We start from the raw sequence: 19883 nt of genomic DNA on the forward strand, positions 1-19883 counted from the left end.
CTGCAAAGGAAAAAGCCGGTTGCTGGGGGAGTGAGGAAGAAAGGGAGGGTGCCGAACACGGAAGTGATGGCAGCGCCTTGGGAGCAGGTGGAGGCGGTGACCGCATCCTCTGAGACCAGAACCCAGCGCCGAGGGGTGTCAGCTTGCAGAAAGGCATCCGCCTTATAGGACCTACAGGAGGTGCAGGAGTGACTGGGCCTCCCTTCACCTTAGCGAGTACCCAGAGTGATGGCGATGGTGATGGCGGCAGTTACTCGGACAGCCCCAGTTAAGCTGCGCTCTGAGAGGTGAGTGGGGGAAGGGTGGTTGCTGCCTGGCCTTGTCGATTGGGGTCTGCTACCGCTTTCCAGCCTCTCCTAACATGCAACCATATCCGAGTTCCTGAACTTGTCCAGCCCCTCCGTGGGGCCCTGCTAAAGAATGAGGTATTTGAGCATCTTCTCCCCGGGAGAGCAAGACTCTTGCCAAACCTTTCATTTTGGCATCCTTCGCGCCCTCACCTTGTCGTTTCTATGGAGATAAAGAAGGGAAGACTTTAATCTTAGTTCTCAGTCTCTGGAGGTATGGCCCGTACATTAATGCTTATTTGGGGGGCACTCTTTACATATATATATATCCCAGAAGAAGAAAGTAACTTGGGTTTCCCCGTTTAGACCCGACCTGAAGTTCACTGGAGTGAGTACTTAGATCTAAAAGAAGAGCCAGAACTAAAATATATTGTTGAATATACTTCGCTCCTTGCAGTCTGCGCGAAGGTCTTGGCCATTAAGTTTATGGTTTAGATTGTGTCCCCATGTTGGTGGACCAGTCTCTGTTGAATACCTTCACAATTGCATATTTTTGTGGTACCCACCTTGTAGTCTCCATCGGACACTAGTTTATGACATAAATGAGACTTTTTTTGTTATAGAGATTTCCCCATTGTTTTTTAATCTAGTCCCATTGTGAAAAGTTGCACAGTTACACAAACTTGCTATTGTTCTTAAGGTCTTGGCATTGTGTGAAGAGTTGTTTTGAGTACTAGCGCTCCCAGTAGGCTTCCTAGATACTTAAGTTTGGTATATGAATGAAGAGGAAGAATGATGAGCCGAAAATGAACTTGGGATTTATGGGAAAATAGCCAACCTATTGTTGATTTCCCACAACAGCAAAAGATACCTGAGATGATTCTTTCTGAGTGACTTAATTTTATTTGGATATCATTTGTTAGTTTTAACATAGACTGATTTGTAATTTTTTTATCCAAGTGAATATAACTTGATAAACTATGGGATTAAAGATGAACTCTGATAATATTTGTCTCTATACTGAGTATATCATGATGAGATTTCAAGGTAGTAATATTCAGACCTCAGCCTAAGAAGAATCTACAAATTGGACCAACAGTTATAGGTATAAAATGACCTAACTATGATATCTATAACACCATGTAACTTTAAACTCTGAATGGTGTCTGTACTTCTCTCCCTTCACTCTGTCTTAGCAATCAGGCCCTGTGATTCATAGGTTAAAGAAAAATTTCCTTTACAAATTTCACGTTTGACAAGAACTTGGGCCTTAGAGTTAAACAACTGTAGGTTTTAATTTTCACTCTGTCAGTTACTCATTGTATGACCTTGAATATGCTTTACTTTTTCTGAATGTCATATTCCTCATCTCTAAAATGGAGACATTACTTCCATTGATTGTTATAGTATATAGGAGATACTCATGGATGTATAAAACTAATTGTTACTAATGTCTGGTGTTATTAACAGGGTGCATGGGTGGGTACTTAATGTTTTTATTCAAATTGGAATTTATTTTTGTTTAAATCATTAAGCAAAATTTTTAAAATAGTTTTCAAACATTAAAAGATGTATTCTTACTTTTGCGAGTATAATATTTTCACAAGTCCCATTTCTCGTTCAAAAGCCTGCAAATTTTAATGTCAATGAGTTCATGGTCTTGTTAATGGAAACTGACATTCAAACATGTATTAGTGTAGTAATGAAATGCATGTAACTTAAATGTTTGCAAAATTGTTTGGTTATTTAGGATAACATAGCTTTTTTAAAAAATCCATTGTAGCTGTCACTGATCTGGCTGTCAAAATTTTCCAAATGGATTTATTTATCATTCATAGTGTGTGTCTCACAGGAGTGGGTAGCTGAATGAACTCACTGAAAATGATCCCAAGGTCGCAGTTTCAATGCAATGAAGATTAGCTTTGCTCTGTTGCGACCACCTTTAGAACCCTTACGTTCACAAATACTGTTCTCAAGGGCAATAGGGTGAGAGAACACGAATATATATTATCATTCTGCTGATGGTGATGAGTGTTATCTATATCATATACTCGGAGAGACTCAGTTTATCTGAGAAGTATATCAGTATTACCTTATGGAAGGAGTTTAAAAAATGCCTTTTCAATAAAATATGTACTCGATGTAAAAATCACTAATTATGTGAAAGAAGGCTGGAAGAGAAGGTTAAAATAACTGAAGGGAACAGAGTATTGAAAAAAATAACAACGAAGACAGGTTAGAAATCTGATTTGTGTATCTCTGAAGGTGTCCTGAAACTTACCAGCTATTTAATTTTTGGAGTAAATATTACTTGGCATATGTATAAACTTCCTAAGGTGTAAAAGGCAATATAGTAAAAGTTCTATTTCCAGCTATCCAGTTCCTGTGGCTAAAGACAGCCATACTATTTGATTATGTTGTTAACATGGATAGTGGATCCTTACACAGCAAGACAAATATAATCACTCTTTTATTGATGAAGAAACCAAGATTTGGAAAGATTGTGGTTTGTCCAAAGTCATACTCCTACCAAATGTCGGAACTAGAAGTAGAGCACATGTCTTTTTTTTTTTAGAGCACAGATCTTTTTCCTTCTGGTTCAAGGTAGTCTACTATACTGCCTCTCCAAATCATAACTGTTGCCATAAAACTTAGAATTTAATAAAACATATCAGGACACTAAAGCATTTTATTTAAATGAATCATCTTAAAAGAATCATCTTATAGTAGTTTGTTAACAACTAGCATAGGTAAAACGTCACCCAGGCTAAAATGTAAGCATATGTAATTATTGTAAAACAGTGGAAAGAATAATTTATAATTAGTTAAAAAAAAACCTACCTACTATTTCTGTTGAAATCTATGTATTTACTAAGTTAGCTTGCAAGAAACTACAGTTTCTTTAATAATTAAAAGTTTGGTTATTTATACCCATAATATTTTTATAAAGAATTTGTAAAGTTTTATAACTTTCTAAAAAGACACTGTTTAATATCAGGAATAACATAAAGTGTTTTATGATATTTCAGATGCTGAAGCCTCCTCCATCTCAGATTTTCGAGGTATATTTTTGTGTAGATTTTCTAGCCTTATAGATGGCCTGTTTCCTCTTGTTACTTTTTAAAAATTTTACAACTTTCCAACCTCTCGTTTTTAGAAATTAACTTCTACATGAAAAGTCCTGAATAATAATAGAAAGTAGCAAATATGTATTTTCATTAAGCTCAATGCTATGCTATTTTCATATGCCTTAATCCTGGCAGTGAAAACAGGAGACAGCTTGCGTTATCCAGATTTTACAATGTGAAAACTGAAGCTAAATTAGATTTTAAAAATCAGGTGACATAACTAGTAAGTGACAAATTCTGAATTTTAGCCCATGTTTGATGATTTAGACCCTTATGCTATTTCATCTGCACCATGCTTCACTTTTTTTTTAAGTTTATTCATTTTGAGAGAACGAGAGAGAGAGAGAGAGAGAGAGAGTGACTGCAAGCGTGTGCACCAGCAGAGGATGGGCAGAGAGAGAGAGGGAAAGAGAGAGAATCCCAAGCAGGCTCCACATTTGTCAATGCAAAGCCCGATGTGGGGCTGAAACTCAAAAACGATGAAATCATGACTGGAGCCAAACTCACCAGTTGGACTCCTAATCAGCTGAGCCACCCAGGCACCCCACCATGCTTCATTTTTAAATATAGTGTAGTGAAAAAGTGCAGATTATTAATTTTTTATAGATCTTTAAAACATTAAAATTTTCTCTTTAGACTAAATTTCTTTCATAGGAAAAAGATTGCAAGGAAATAAGCCAAAATGTCTAAACTGATTGTCTCTAGGTAATTGAATTATAGTTTTTTCCTCCTTTTTAAACTTGTCTGAATGTTCCATATATTTTATACTGAGCATATATTGTTTTTATATTTAAAAATTACAAATTGGAAAGAAAAAATACATCCGTTCAATCTAGTTTATTCCCTAAAGAGTTGCAATCCTCTATCTTAAAGGTTCTGGTTTCTGAGATTCTTTTAAGGTCCTTCCACTTTTAAAATTCTAGGTACTGCCAGCTTAGTTTTCTGCTCTCTTTACTCACCTTCTTCAGTGACAGGTTCCCAGACATTTCTTTTTGGCTCAGGGAATGTACAATCATTTAAATATTAGACCAAGTTAATGTTTCCCCTAAAATGTGCTCTAGAAGGATTTCTGTAAGCCAAGTATAGGAAACTAGGGCTTAACCAGGCTTCTTAACTGAAGGACCTCTCAGAACCTTTACAAAATATGCAACATGATCTTTCAGAGGGGAAGCCATTACTAAACTTGTTTGTCAAAGAAACCCCTATTTCTCTAGAAAGTGTATTAACATCTTTTAGAACTAGTGTCCACAAAGGTAGATTGGGGGACAGTGACATAAGCAAACTATAATTGGGAAAGTAAATGGAGAGTGGGGAGAAGAGGAGAATGTAGTGGTACTAATCAATAATTCCTTTTGCTTGTTTTGTTTTGTTTTTTAATCAGATTAAGTCTCGTGAACCCTTCCTTGGTAGCATGAATAAAAGAGACACTAAAAATATTTACTGAAAAATGAACCTGTATTGCTTTTGTAATGAGAAAAAAATGTATTTTAGTTCAGAGATTTTTTCATATGAACAAATTTATTTTTCACATTTTTTTCTTAACATTTCAAGGAATTCATCTGTCATCTACTATCCAGTGTATTCCATTTGTGGGCCCTAAATGTGCCACAGAATCCTCCTTAAGTATCAGACTATGATCAAATGTTAAGGACTATGACCCACAGAATCTAATTCAAATATCACAGACTATGATCAGAATGCTTTCAGGGAGTTTTGGGCCACATAATGGCAAGTAAACTTTGGAATCATGAATTTGGTAAGGAAATTCCCAGGTCTGAATTACTACCAGAGTAATAATTTATTTTTAAATTCTTAATGTAGTGTAATAAATAATTCTATTAGGATCAAATTTATTTTAATTTAGTATTCACATGAATTCTGGTCTTAGATATGTATCAGCATTATAGATAAAGTACTTGTTCAATGAATAATTAATATATACAATAATGCTCTGGTATCCAACATTATAGAGAATACAATGAGTTTTCCAGATTGATGAAGTTTAACCTTTTAATTACTGGCTTTTTAACAGTTTTCTGTAGAAATCTTGAATTAAAATCACCTATCTGGCCTTATTCAGTAACTAACTAAATGTTATTTAAAGCTTTTGCTTGTAGAATGTTCATGTTGGATTTCATTTTCATTTCACCATCCTTGCAACTGGTGGTAGTATTTGGGATCGAATGGTTACTGAATCTGGGAACTTGCTTTCTTGAAAATGACTTTTATATAAATTTGCTTTTTAGATATTTGCCTCTTGCTTATTAAGAAATAATTTTTTGGGGGCGCCTAGGTGGCTCAGTTGGTTGAGAGACTGACTTCGACTCAGGTCATGATCTCATGGTTTGTGAGTTCAAGCCCCGCGTTGGTCTCTGTGCTGGCAGCTCAGAGCCTGGAGCCTGCTTCTGATTCTGTGTCTCCCTCTCTCTCTGCCCCTCCCTCACTCATGCTCTGTCTCTCTCTGTCTCAGAAATAAATAAGCATTAAAAAAAAAATTTTTAAAAAAATAATTTTTTTGAAAGATGTCACTGTGTACTCCCCAGAGCAATGTAATTTAGCTGCCTTCATAAAAAATTAATTATTGAATCAAAAGCCAAAGCAACTTTCTCCCAAGTGATTTTTTTTCACCCTCTTAAAACAAAACAAAACAAAACAAAAAACACCTCTGCAGTTACCAACAAAGATCTTTGATTTGTCAGCACGTTTTAAAATATCATCTTTGATTTCTATACTACATTAAAATGGTAGTAAAGCTACTTTCTTAGGAATTTGTGTCTCTTCTGCTTCGTTTATGCAAAGTCCATAAAATTCCAAGAATTAATGATAGGCTATTTGAAAGGATTTGTTCAGATTTAGAACCCTACAGTTTTTTTTTTACATTCAGATTTTACCTGTATAGGCAAGACACCAAAGCACTTCTCCAAAATTCATCTTTAGTCTTGAAAAATATAACAATAAAAATAATTTTGTTCTCACTAAAAATTAATGTTATTTTTATTGGTAACAGTGTGATTTAATTTTTTTACTTTTAAGAATTTTAAGGTTTAATGAAACTTGTGGAAGAGATTAGAAAATTATTTTTCCATGCATCTTAAGTGTAAAGATGTGAGAGTTTATATACATGATGCATTTTTATCATTTTTGTAAAAAAAATCATGTAATAGGGAAATTTGAATATCTTTTTTATAAAAAGATTTCTCCATAGCATGTTTTCTTTAAGCAGTTACTTTCATAGTAATTAAGATGTTACCTATACCATGAAATGACCACTTAGATATTTTGTTTTGCCTTTCTTTCTTCATATATCTGCTAAATAGCTGCTGAGAGCAACTTATCCCAGTAAATAAAGATCATCAATTTTAGAACACCTGTCATTTTGTGAAAGAAAAATGCATAACTCATCTTCAATTTCAACAACTTAAGTACTTTGCTCTGAGGTAGCTAGCAAACCTAGTATGTTATAAAATTTCCATCATTGTGTCTATTTACAAAGTATTGTGAAGATTTACTTATTTAAGGTAATATAATCCATAAATCTTTTCCAGTAACATGGAAGCAGGTGCAATCCATAAAGGTGAACAAAGAATTGGAGAGGGCTGGCATCAGGTCCTCAACTTTTTGGAACTCCTATTCTTCTCCCAGGAACAGCACACCATCCAGCACGTAACCATCTGACAACAAGTGATGGGAACATTGCCAACCATGTATTCAATATTAATAAATTTTAATTTTTCTATTATTTATACAAATATAAATAGAAGTTAAATTTTCTTACTACCTTGAAGATTACAACATTAAATGACATTCTAGCCCATATACATATATTGATATGGTACGTTTTACCAAATCAAATTTTTGCAATAATTTACAAAAGTGGGATGAACTTCTGAAGATGAACTCAATTTTCTAGCAAAAGAATAGCTATGTGAAATTTATATAAGGCTATAGTTCTGAGATACTTTTGAAAATAAGTCAAGATTTTCTGTGCACAAACTCGAAGTACAGATAAATGTATGGAAAATTCATCTAGGGCAATGATATTTCATTTTATTCTGTGGACACCTACAGCATTTACACACATAAGAACAGTTAATCTAAAATCTAGAGATACTTAACTGATAGGTACCTAGCATATACAAGTTGGTAAGCCTTGCCAAAGTAAACCTGTTATGTTGGCAGGTAAACTTTATTAAGGCTGGAAACTAGTTCTCTGGGGGAAAATGTCAAATTATTCTCTAGCTTCGTGGTCTGTTGAGTTTCAGCTATATCTGGCATATTGATCCCTTTTCACTTTGAAACATTTTGTTATCCTCCTGAAAATTATATTTGCTCATAAACTTTGTAGTTAGAATTCGGCTAGAGACAGAAGTATTCTTGTGATTTTTGTCATTATAAACTATTTCTATTAAACTGGCTTACGTGCCTTAATAAAACAATATATCTAATATCTTTCTTTAAAAAAAATTTATTGAGTGCTTAATACATTTAGGATCTGGCTGAGTACTTAACATACATTATTCTATTTAATCCCCAACAGCTCAATGAAATAGATGGCATTAATATCTCCATTTTTCAGATGGAAAAAACTGAGGTTTCAGGTGATATGGCTAGTATAAAATAAACTGGACTCAAACCATATTACTAATGCCCATTGTCATTGTGCTGTGGAACTGCATCCTTGTCATATACATGCATAGAGATATTGAAAATGTTAAAATGGTTACTGCTGGGTGGTAGGATTATGGATAATTTTGGGTTTTTCCTGATAACTTGAAGCTTAGTTTGAATTTGTCCCAGTGAGTATGAATTATTATTTCTATCAAAAGAATATATGTGTCTAGGTTAAAATTTAAATTAAACTGGAAGTTTAGATAAGCTAAGAAATGCTGCAATTGAACCCATCCCAGAGGCATCTACTTTCAATCTCTGTTTTTCTGATATTTACCTTTATATTTGTAAATCATATACTTATACTTCTCTTTCTTGGTTCATCAGTTAACAGACATCAGTTGAGTTTCTCTCATGATAGATGAGGATTTAACTCTTTTAGTTTCCTTCTTTTCATTTTGTTTTCTCAATTATATCAGAGTTTTGGTGAATATGTAAATATCATTCATGGCTGAGTCAGGTGTTTTACAATTCTGTTTTCTTTTTTTTAATTTTTTAATGTTTATTTTTGAGAGAGAGGGAGAGAGACAGAGCACAAGCAGGGGACGGGCAGAGAGAAAGGGAGACACGGAATCCAAAGCAGGCTCCAGGCTCTGAGCTGTCGGCGCAGAACCTGATGCGGGGCTCAAACCCATGAACCACGAGATCATGACCTGAGCTGAAGTCAGATCCTCAACTAACTAAGCCACCCAGGCACCCCTTTCTTCTTCTTCTTCTTCTTCTTCTTCTTCTTCTTCTTCTTCTTCTTTTTAATGTCTATTTATTTTGAGAGAGAGCACAAGCAGGGGAAAGTCAGTTCTATTTTGTTTTTTTTTTTCCTCAAGATCCTCCACCTTGGAGCCTATGGCCTTGTGTAATTTTATCGACTAGTTGCTCTGGATACCCTGTTGTCTAGAGACTTTCCTTCTTCATCACCCTAAGAATTCAGATTTCCTTTCTGCTATGTTAAATGTCTTATTTCCTGTGTTATATCTTTTGATGTGTTGTACGACTGTAATTTTAGAAGACTGTATCTTCCAGTATGAGGTAAAATTGTTGATGTTTTGCATGTCTGGAAATTTGTGGTTTTTTTTTTTATGCTTATTTGTTTTTGAGAGAGAGTGCGAAAGCCGGGAGTGGGGAGTAGAAAGAGGGGGTCAGAGGATCCAAAGCAGGCTCCATGCCAACAGCAATGAGCCTGATGTGGGACTCGAACTCATCAACTGTGAGATCATGACCTGAGCCAAAGTTGAGCAATCACCCATCTGAGCCACCCAGGTGCCCCTCTTATCCTGATACTTGATTGATAATTTGACTGGTTGTCTCTTCAAAGTTGGAAACTAGCTTCTAGATTCCAAAACTAGCCTCTAGCTCCTAATATTACTATTGAGAAACAGATGCCGTTTTATTTACATTCCTTTGTGACTTTTTTCCCACAAGAAGACTGTTTTTTATTTTTTTAATTTTTTTTTTTTTTTTGGCTTAGACTTATTTGTTTATTTAACTACGGTAAGAATGCTTAACGTGAGATCTACTCTCTTAACTATATTATGTCTTCATCTCTAGGGTTGTAAAATTTTAGAATAATGTAGCCCATTGTGTATTTTGCCCCATTGTGCTGGGTACTGAAAGCTCTTTCATTATGGAGGCTCATGTACTTTGGTTCTAGGAAATTTCCTAATGTGGTTTCTTGTATAGTTTCTCCTCCTTTATTTTGTTATTTGGTATGAAATGTATGTATTGTTCCTCTAGTTTTCTTATCTCTTCTAATCATTTTTTCCTACTTCCTAGTATTTCCTCAATTTATCCTCCAATTTTCCTATTGAATATTTTATTTCTGTAATCATATTTTTAATTCCCAAAGCTTTGTCTGATTGTCCCATACTTCTCTTGCTCATTCATAGATGTAATATCTTCTCTTAACTTGGAAGAAATCCGTTTTGTTTTCTGCTCTTTTTATAGGTATTGTTTTCTTTCAGTTCTTGATGTTTTTTTAGTTTCTGTTAGAGACTTTCCTCAAAAGTCTGATGACCTATGACTATTCATTCATATTCCAGAGTGAATGAAGCACAACAATGCTGCCTGACAGCTGTGAGTAGGTGGGGCTTATGGACTAGCAAGCTTCTCTGTATGCTTGGGTGGCCTTCCAGCTTTTTATTGGAGGAGTCCCAGGTGTCAGCATCTAGAGGTCTTTTCTCCTTGTCCATTCCATTCTTTGGCAAAGTCTCTTTTAATTCCCTATTAGGAGATATGAGTCTGGATGCTGGAGTTCTGGAAGCCAGATTGAAGAAGGAGGCAGGAACTTTCATTCTGATTTTAATCCCAACCTCCTTTCTACCCCTGTGTCTGGTATCCAAAGCCCTGAGCCTCTCTGGTTCAGTTTCTCCAAATGATAAATATCCCATCTCCTCTAAGTGTAGGAGTAAGAACCAGAGCTATACATCTGCTGGAAGTATGTACCTCTCCATTTTCCACCCTGTTCTCCACCCACATTTTCTATAGTACCTGGTGCCTCTGGGTCCTGGACTTCGCCCACTCTGTTGGCTTGCTTCTCATTCATGTCACTTCTGTGCCTACTGTTACCTACCTCTCTGTTGGTACCTCTTCTGTTGCTGAGTCAGATATTGGTCCTCCATTCATATTCTGTCCTCATATTTTGTGATTCAGGTGATAGATATCTGCTAGTCTCATTGAAGATAAAAGCTTTGTATTTTAATTTCTGATTTTTCCTTGTTTTGGGCTAACTTCTGAGAAAAGGATGAAGTGAAAAGATTTTCACTTGGCCATTTTATTTATTTATATTCTCTTATTGAGAGAATTCTTATTCTCTTGAGAGAATAAGAGATAACATGAGTGGGGGAGAGGAGCGGGGTGGGGGGAGAGAGGGAGGGAGGGAGGGAGGGAGAGGATCTTAAGCAGGCTCCACACTCAGTGCAGAGCCTGATGCAAGGTTCAATCCCATGACCCTAGGATGATGACCTGATTTGCAACCAAGAGGTGGATGGTCAACCAATTAAGTCACCCAGGTGCCCCCACTTGGCCATTTCAAGCCGGACAATTATTTATTTTATAATCAGAAAAAAACAAAAAGCTACTTTCATTTTGAGAGGAAATGAAGTTATACTACTCACTAAGATATTTAGTAATAGAAAGCAGCAGGTATAGTAGCTAAAGAAGCATTAGAATCACTATAGGATTTTATAGGAGACTTGGTTATTGAAGACAGAACTTGAGAGAAACTGAAACAGGCCCTGGTAAAGGTGGGAATGTCGTCAAGAACAGAGAGAGAGTTTATCTCTGATAATAGGAACAGTACAATGTAGGGGTAACAGGGAGGCAAGATGAAGGAGCTCATATCCAGTGTAGTTGAGTTGGTCACAGAGTTTAATAAACTGCTATATTGATTTTTTTAGTAAATCACCAGGCATTTCAAATCTTACATATTTTTCACAACTGAGTAAAAAAAGTAGAAACTGGGGTACCTATGTGGCTCAGTCGATTAAACATCTGACTTCAGCTTAGGTCATGATCTCACAGTTCGTGAGTTTGAGCCCCGTGTTGGGCTCTGTGCTGATAGCTCAGAGCCTAGAGCCTGCCTCAGATTCTGTGTCTCCCTCCCTCTCTCTCTCTCTCTCTCTCTGCCCTTCCCCCACTTGCACTCTGTCTCTCTCTCTCAAAAATAAAAATAAACATAAAAAGAAAAAAAGTAGAAACTATGTTGTATTAATGAAAAATATCTGCTTGGGACTCCCTTATTACTTTTTTATCTTGAAAAATGTGTGCAGTCTCTTAGTAACAAGTGTCTCTTCTAATCCATGACTCTTCATATTCTTCAGCCTACTTTGTTTCTTCTCCTTGTTTATTTTTGCTCAATGGAATTTAGTCAATAAACAGCCAGAGCATACTGTTGAATGTAATTTTGGCATACTAAGTGATGATGTATCTTCCAAAATTATAATTAAAAATATTTTCCCTATAGATTTTAAATGACTATATACTAGTGAGCCCACTAAATAAAAATAATCAGTATAATCACCAGGTGCCATTCAGTGTTTAGCAATGGAGTACTTTATTTGGCAAGTCTGACTCATTAGTTCACAGTTTTAGGTACTTGCTTAAGTATTTACTACAGATGTTTGTTTCAAATCATATTGCTTTGAAAATACATTCAAATGGCTATAAACATTTACTTGACTGTCAGGATTGTAATGTTCCTCTGACATAATCAGAAACTTAATCATAATTAGTGTGCTGAGTGAGACTGATTTTCTCAGTCTCCAAATTCAACTTTGATCTGTAAAATATTTGAGATTATAGAATCCTTACCCCCAATTCTGGGTTTAAATCTTATTCCACCTAAGAAGAGTTAATTTAATCCCATCTATGACCAATCATTACTATTTGTCTTAATAAAATTCAGTGTTTCACATTGTAAATTCTACTATATCTAGCCAATTTCATGGGAAAGTCATTGCCCCATAGAAGTTTATACCTGTTTCTCAGAATTACCAAGAAAAATACAAGGGTGTGTGTGTGTGTATGTAAAATAACAAATTTTTATTCTATTCCATATTTTCTAAGAATTGCCTAGACTAATAGTGAAATTGAGCAATTACTGAAATGAGTTGACAGAATTGCGTGGCAAATGCTTGCATGGCATTCATACTGTTCAGTGGTGATTAATAAATTTTTAAGAGATTTTATAACTTAAAAGTTCATATTTTCAATCAATAGGAAATAAAACAAGGAGAGGGAAGTAAAGGAACTATAGGGTAGTGGTTCTCAAACACCAAGTCATAGATTTCTCACTGTCTCTTACAAACAATTCACTGACTGGTTTGCTGTGAAATAAAAATAAGGGGAGGAAATATTGGCATAAGCTGTATCTCAAGACTAGAAATTATTCACATTTTGAGCATACAGTTTGGCTAAGAGAGAAAGCTTCAGTTTTTCTAATCTATATTGAGAATTAGGTGTGGGAAAAGAACTCAGGTTCTTGACTCCCTGGCCCTATGAAATTATTAGTATATAGTAAAGCAGATTATTTAAATGAGAACAAAATATCTTGGAACTGCCTTCCAATATATCCAGTACTCTTATCTTGTACCTGTACTAATTTTGGTTTTTCATCTTCTGTCGGGGGTTAATATATAAACTGTATACAAAATGAATGACAAATGACTAATGATTTTTTTTTCTTTAGATACATCCAGAGAGTGCCCAGAAGAAACTCCCTCCTGGAAAAACTAAAAAAGCAGTATTTATAACACTGGAATTTGTGGATAATTTATCAAAATGGCAGAAAGTAGTGAAAATAATAGCAAAAATGTAGATGTAAGGCCCAAAACTAGTCGAAGTAGAAGTGCTGACAGAAAGGACGGGTATGTGTGGAGTGGAAAGAAATTATCTTGGTCAAAAAAGAGTGAAAGTTGTTCAGATGCTGAAACAGTGAATGCTATAGAGAAAACTGAAGTTCCTTTAAGGAGCCAAGAAAGGAAGCACAGCTGTTCATCCATCGAGTTGGATTTAGATCATTCCTGTGGGCATAGATTTTTAGGCCGATCTCTTAAACAGAAACTGCAAGATGCCGTGGGGCAGTGTTTCCCAATAAAGAATTGTAGTGGTCGGCACTCTTCGGGGCTTCCATCTAAAAGGAAAATTCATATCAGTGAACTCATGCTAGATAAGTGTCCTTTTCCACCTCGATCAGATTTAGCCTTTAGGTGGCATTTTATTAAACGACACACTGCTCCTATAAATCCCAAATCCAGTGAGTGGGTAAGCACAGACTTGGCTCAGAGTGAATTGAGGGATGGTCAGCTAAAACAAAGAAGAAATGTGGAAGAAGAGGTGAACTGCTTCTCACATACTGATGTTCAGCCCTGTGTCATAACCACCAACAATGCTTCATGTAGAGGTGGTCCTGTGACTGGCTCTGTGATGAACCTGGTTTCAAATAACAGTATAGAAGATAGTGATATGGATTCAGATGATGAAATTATTACACTTTGCACAAGTTCCAGAAAAAGAAACAAACCCAAATGGGAAATGGATGAAGAAATCCTGCAGCTGGAAACACCTCCTAAGTACCATACCCAGATTGATTACGTCCACTGTCTTGTACCAGACCTCCTTCAGATCAATAACAATCCATGTTACTGGGGAGTTATGGATAAATATGCAGCTGAAGCTCTACTAGAGGGAAAACCAGAGGGTACCTTTTTACTTCGAGACTCAGCACAGGAAGACTATTTATTCTCTGTTAGTTTTAGACGCTATAGTCGTTCTCTTCACGCTAGAATTGAACAGTGGAATCACAATTTTAGCTTTGATGCACATGATCCTTGTGTCTTCCATTCTCCTGACATTACTGGGCTCCTAGAACATTATAAGGACCCAAGTGCCTGTATGTTCTTTGAACCACTTTTATCCACTCCTTTAATTCGGACTTTCCCTTTTTCCTTGCAACATATATGCAGAACAGTTATTTGTAACTGTACAACTTACGATGGCATTGATGCCCTTCCAATTCCTTCTTCTATGAAATTATATCTGAAGGAATATCACTATAAATCAAAAGTTAGAGTACTCAGGATTGATGCACCAGAACAACAGTGCTAGGAAAAGTGTAGGTATATGAGAATGATTATATACATATTTTCATTTAATATTTTATTTTTCTTATACCACTTTGAATTTTTCTACAAGGGCGGTTGAAATCCAAAATAAATCTCTGCCCTAAATTTTACTTCCAGATCAGTTTATTTTTCTTATGATAACAATAATTGTTTAAAATTACACAGTAGGGGTTAATGAATATTTTTGACCATGTGTTTGGTTTTTGTTTTTACCAAATAGATTGTAAGATTTTTTTTCTTAATTGTAATTTGCTTATGATCCAGGGATATTTGGAATTTGGTAGGCAATGCAAATACAGTTAAGTAATCGGTATTTTGTATTTTTCTTTAAAAATAATCATATGTTCTTTCCTAATGTAAATTCCTTGTTAACCTATGCCATTGGCATTCCTATACATAAAATATAGTTTCCCTGTCCCCCTTTCAGAGTTGTTTTAAAATTCTTCAGTAAAGCTGAGTGTTATAATTCACAATCTATACCAATGTAATTGAGTTTTGTAATTTAATAATAGGAATGCTGAAGGTAACAAAATGGTTTAAAATTAAACTTGAAGTGTTTCACTTTAAATATTAACTACTACTAAATTTGATCGATTGGGAAGAATCAAATGAGAACATGACTTTTTGGAGGTGAATTTATTTTCTACACTGGGGCGTGGTCATTTGTTATTTTTGAATAGGTCTTTCACTCAACTTAGATGAGTTGCTCTTTTCAGAACATGAATATTCCTTTCTCACTGGAAGCTTAAAAAGTAATGATAACACTATCAGTAACTAGTAGTTACTAACATATTTAAGCAACTATGGGGTTTTTCTGTATTTACTTATGAACTGTTGCTTCTAATTAGCCTTTTTATAGAAACTCTGAGCCTGTTACTTTGGGGAAATGCCACAATATTATAAACAGCTACAAATTGCCATTGATAACCAAGGAGGACCTAAGTAGTCTTCATTATTTTAAATTGAGCTTGACTAAAGATTTAAGAAGTAAACGTGGAGCTCAGTTTTTAAGAAGCTTGATATTGGTTTTGATTTTCAGGTTTCAAATACTTACTCCTGTTTTCAGAATTAACATGTCTTTACTGTGGCTTCAACAAAGGGAAAACATTTTGAGAGCTACATGGCTTATGCCATACTGAACAGTACTGGGCACTGGGACTAATATTTTAAATTTACTGTCTCGATAGGGAAGTATATTTAGAAACATCATTATCCCAGTATAATAAAGGTAAATGGAGTGATAGCCTATCTAACTCCTCTTTTTTTTAATAGTCAGTGCATAATTTCCTAGATAGTAGTTTCTTCTGGTGAGCTGTCTAGCCCTTTGTACAAAGTGGCATTTTTAATATCATAGTAATTGATTTCTCAATGCTAATTTAGGTCCAGTAGTAAGCTACTTCTACCTGGATTGAAAGAAATTTGACTCAACTTTCCAACTCAGAACAGGTGTTTCATAGGTATCATTGCTTTTACATTGAAGTGGCATTTTGCTTTCCTGCAGTTCTGTTAACATAAAGATGGCATTTTTCAGTAATAGCTTTAAAATAAATTTTTAGCCATTACCACAAAATTGAACCAGGAAAATCTCTGTTACCATTATCTTCTATCATTTTTTTTTTCTCAGTGATCTCAAAATTGTCTTGGTTACAGTGAGGGGTAACTACTAAGTATGGCACCTGTCTGTGGAGTAATGAGGCTCAGGATATCATTAACACCGATACTAGGATAAATATCTCTTCTAAAGATGATATTTCCCTTTTACAAAAGTAGAGAAGTCTCATACTACCTCATCTTTTATTGTGACGCTTTTGTAGATCACTGAGAAGCTTGTCTTGTTTACCAACAGAACACTTCCTAAATATCCATTTTTGGTGAAAGAACATTAATAGTATAGTAAGAATCTACCCGTGATTATAGTTTTTTATCAGAATTTGATAATGAGACTTTCTGTTTCTGTGAAACAATTATTGTTTTAAATATTTTTCTTTTAAAAATAACTTTTTATCAGTACAGAAAAACCTAAGGGATGACTAGCTAACAAGTATTCTGTTAAAGAGTAATTTTATAAAGAAAAATGAAATATAATTACGTTGTCTTTTATAATGGTAAAAATTAATGTTTATATGAAAATCAAGATCTAAGTAGCTTTTCATATATTCAAACTGGTTGCTTGTGATATATTTTCTCTGGCTTTCTTATTTTTCCAACTTCAAGGTATTAATAGCTGTTAACATTTTCAAAATACTGCCATATATATAGCCTTGAAGTAGATCTAATGAGAGCAGGGAAGAGACTTATTTACTCTGAAATGGTTTGTATTTTTCCTTTGGTGTTTGCTACAGTGAAAAGAAATCTGGAAAGTAGAAATATAAAGACTGGAGAAGGGAATTGTTTACCATGAAGGAAAAAGAAGAGTAATAATAAATTAATTTTTAAAGCATTAAAGAATTGAAATTTAGAAAGGTTAATTTCTTTCTCAGTGACTTTGTGAGGACACATTTGGAAGAGCATCCAGTATTCACAAACTAAATTTAAAAATGTGAAATATGTAATTATTGGAACATATAACTAAAATGATTAAGTTTTGAGAGGAACACGAGGAAAAATACAAATATATCTAAATATAAATTTTGTAACTAAGTTTGTTGGCATTTGAAAAGTGTAAATTCCAGAGTTGAGAAAGCATTCAGCATGGTGGAAATGTGTAGAGTTATTGGTGAGAAAGGATGGAGCTAAAAGAAACAAGATAAAATATTAAAATTAAGAATTTAGGCATCACCTCAGGGAAGAGCCTTGACAGTGAAAGGGAACTACTTAATCGCTAATAGCTGGTCTGGACCAGACACTTAACTGCCCTTTGGGAATCATCCTGCACTAATCAGGAAATAAACTTGACTTTTCTATTTCTCAAGCTTTTCAGGACACCACCGTCACCGCCACCACTGCCACCACCGTGCATCTTCTTTTTTTTAAGCTACACAGCATCTTGATTCATACTATAATACCTGAAATATGCTGAATGGATATGTTTTTAGGTTCCTTGAGCATTTTTGTATAAAGAATCATATGTGATTTTTCTATAGCCATGCCATTCACTTAAATAATTCATACAGGGAATGGCTTAATTTAGAGGAAGACCTAATAGGAAGAAGATTAAAGGAAGCTTTTAGTCAGCCTGTGGCTAGATTTATTGATTTGGTGAACCGAACTGTTTTCTTTCCTGAAATTCAGCTAATGGTCAAAGAATGGCTTTCAGTTAAAGTTTTGACTTATTATAAATAATATAAAGAATGTCTTAGCAATTAGAAATCCTTTAAAAAGTAGAGCAAATGTGGCAAATAGGACTCATACAAATTCCATTTCTTTTGATAAGAAAAACACAAACCATTATCATTTATTCATGAGCCAAAGCCATTAAGAAGACAAATCAAGTTATCAGCTTCCTGTCTCTCTGAAGTTTGGATCATTTTATAGACCCACATAATAGGTTTCTTCCTATGAAACAAAAACCTTAAAACCTAACTCTTATAAATATACTCTTAGCTTTCATTTATAATCTTTTTTGTCACTTTTAGATATGATTATAGCTAAAATCTGTGTAATCAATAGGTTATACATTGATTTTAGTAGACAGACTTCACAGGAAAATAGACATAATTATTTCTTAAGACAACACAGGGAGAACAATGTTTAAATGTAAACCTGTGTGTTAAGTAATTTAATACCCAAATGAATAAAAGATTTTAAGTCATGCAGATTATTGTTTCTAATTTGGAAAAAATTCTTTACAATTTTGGTTTTAACCATAATCAGTTTTACGTTTATTATTTCTAAAAAATGAATGCAAAGCACAAAGGTTTTTTTTTTCCCCTTTTTTTAATGGCATACTAGAAGTGAGCAGTGCTACAAGAGTCTGTACTAATACGTTAATAATGTTGGACACATAATGGAGGTAACTTTTCAAATGGATTGGCTTCTAGGTAGAAATACAGACTAATGGATATAACCCAATGGGAAGGGACTTGGGGCACATGAATCCTATTTCAAATAAAACCAGAATCTATTTTTTGTTTACTTTTTATTTTCAAATAGATTACTCAATCCTAAATTTTTACCTTCATCTAGCATACAAAATGTAGGTAAATAATACTTGTCACTTGACTTGCTGAAGGTTAGTTCTTCATTTAAGAGGTGACTCTTGGAGCATACTTGAAAATAATTTCTGTAATTTCTTGAAAGTAATGTGATGATAGATTTTCAAAGTATCCCTTAGTGGACCCTGCAAATTCACATTGACTTCTAGTCTGTAATAGGCTTTCTTGGCTTGGTTTGACAATAGAGATAACAGTACAATATGGATTTATGGTTTAGACTCAGGAATTGGATGAACAGTTCCAATTTCCTCCTACCCTTAATAAGGTTTATGTAAAATTGATGTTTGCCTAAGTTATTTTAAAAGTTGATTACATCTGCAGGAAGTAAAGATAATCACTTTTGTTGTGGTTGTAATCAAATCTAAGCTTTCAGACTTAAAGTAAAACTTGAGAGGAGGTTTACTTAAATTTTGTTGACTTTGCTAGGATTGAATAAATTCTGTGTAAACCAAGTATGAACTTGATATATACTTGAATATACAGAGTTTAAGTAGTAACTTCGCAAAGCTGTTAGTACTCTTGTCAATCAGGCTTGTGTGATCTTCCCCGTACCCAAAAAGAAGTAGACTGTTTACATTTTTATTTCTAATCCTGGAGTTGAATGTTTCTTCTTCGGTGTGAGTTCAAATAAATTGACCTGAATAAATTTTCACTTCTTAATTAAACTTCATATATAAAATACAAAGGCTTTGTGTCTTGTTTTTAAAACATTGTATATCCTGACTTAGCACATTCAACTTAAAATCTGAAAAAAATTTAAAAATCTATATTACACATTTTCTAATTTATAATACACTTTCCATCTTCGGTGTGTCAGTTTGCGTCTTCCAGAAGCAGATGCCAAGATGTCATTAAAGGTGCAAGATTTATTGGGGAAAACACCTATGAACAAAGAAAGTGTGGAAGTCTTCATAGCACTTTGCAAGTCTGACATACATGAAAGAAATTCGAAGGTTGGGTAGGGTGGGCTTCAGACTGCAGGACAGTTGTGAAAAAGCTAAATGGGGATTTAGTTTCTCAGCAAAGGGT

General features: G+C 34.6%; 1 protein-coding gene across 2 annotated transcripts; it reads left to right on the forward strand.

Moving 5' to 3' along the window:
- Positions 1-5: 5 nt before the first annotated feature.
- On the forward strand, positions 6-18455 carry SOCS4 (suppressor of cytokine signaling 4). Of its 2 annotated transcripts, XM_015082546.3 has the most exons (3): positions 6-287; positions 3317-3349; positions 13266-18455. In XM_015082546.3, the coding sequence occupies exon 3, from the start codon at positions 13358-13360 to the stop codon at positions 14681-14683; it is 1326 nt and encodes a 441-aa protein (XP_014938032.1). In that variant the 5' UTR covers positions 6-287; positions 3317-3349; positions 13266-13357; the 3' UTR covers positions 14684-18455. The 2 variants fall into 2 exon arrangements, with proteins under 2 accessions (XP_014938032.1, XP_014938031.1); XM_015082545.3 differs by lacking the exon at positions 3317-3349.
- The last annotated feature ends 1428 nt before the right edge of the window (positions 18456-19883 follow it).

This window comes from Acinonyx jubatus, chromosome B3 (genome assembly GCF_027475565.1).
Source record: "Acinonyx jubatus isolate Ajub_Pintada_27869175 chromosome B3, VMU_Ajub_asm_v1.0, whole genome shotgun sequence".
Lineage (NCBI taxonomy): Eukaryota > Metazoa > Chordata > Mammalia > Carnivora > Felidae > Acinonyx > Acinonyx jubatus.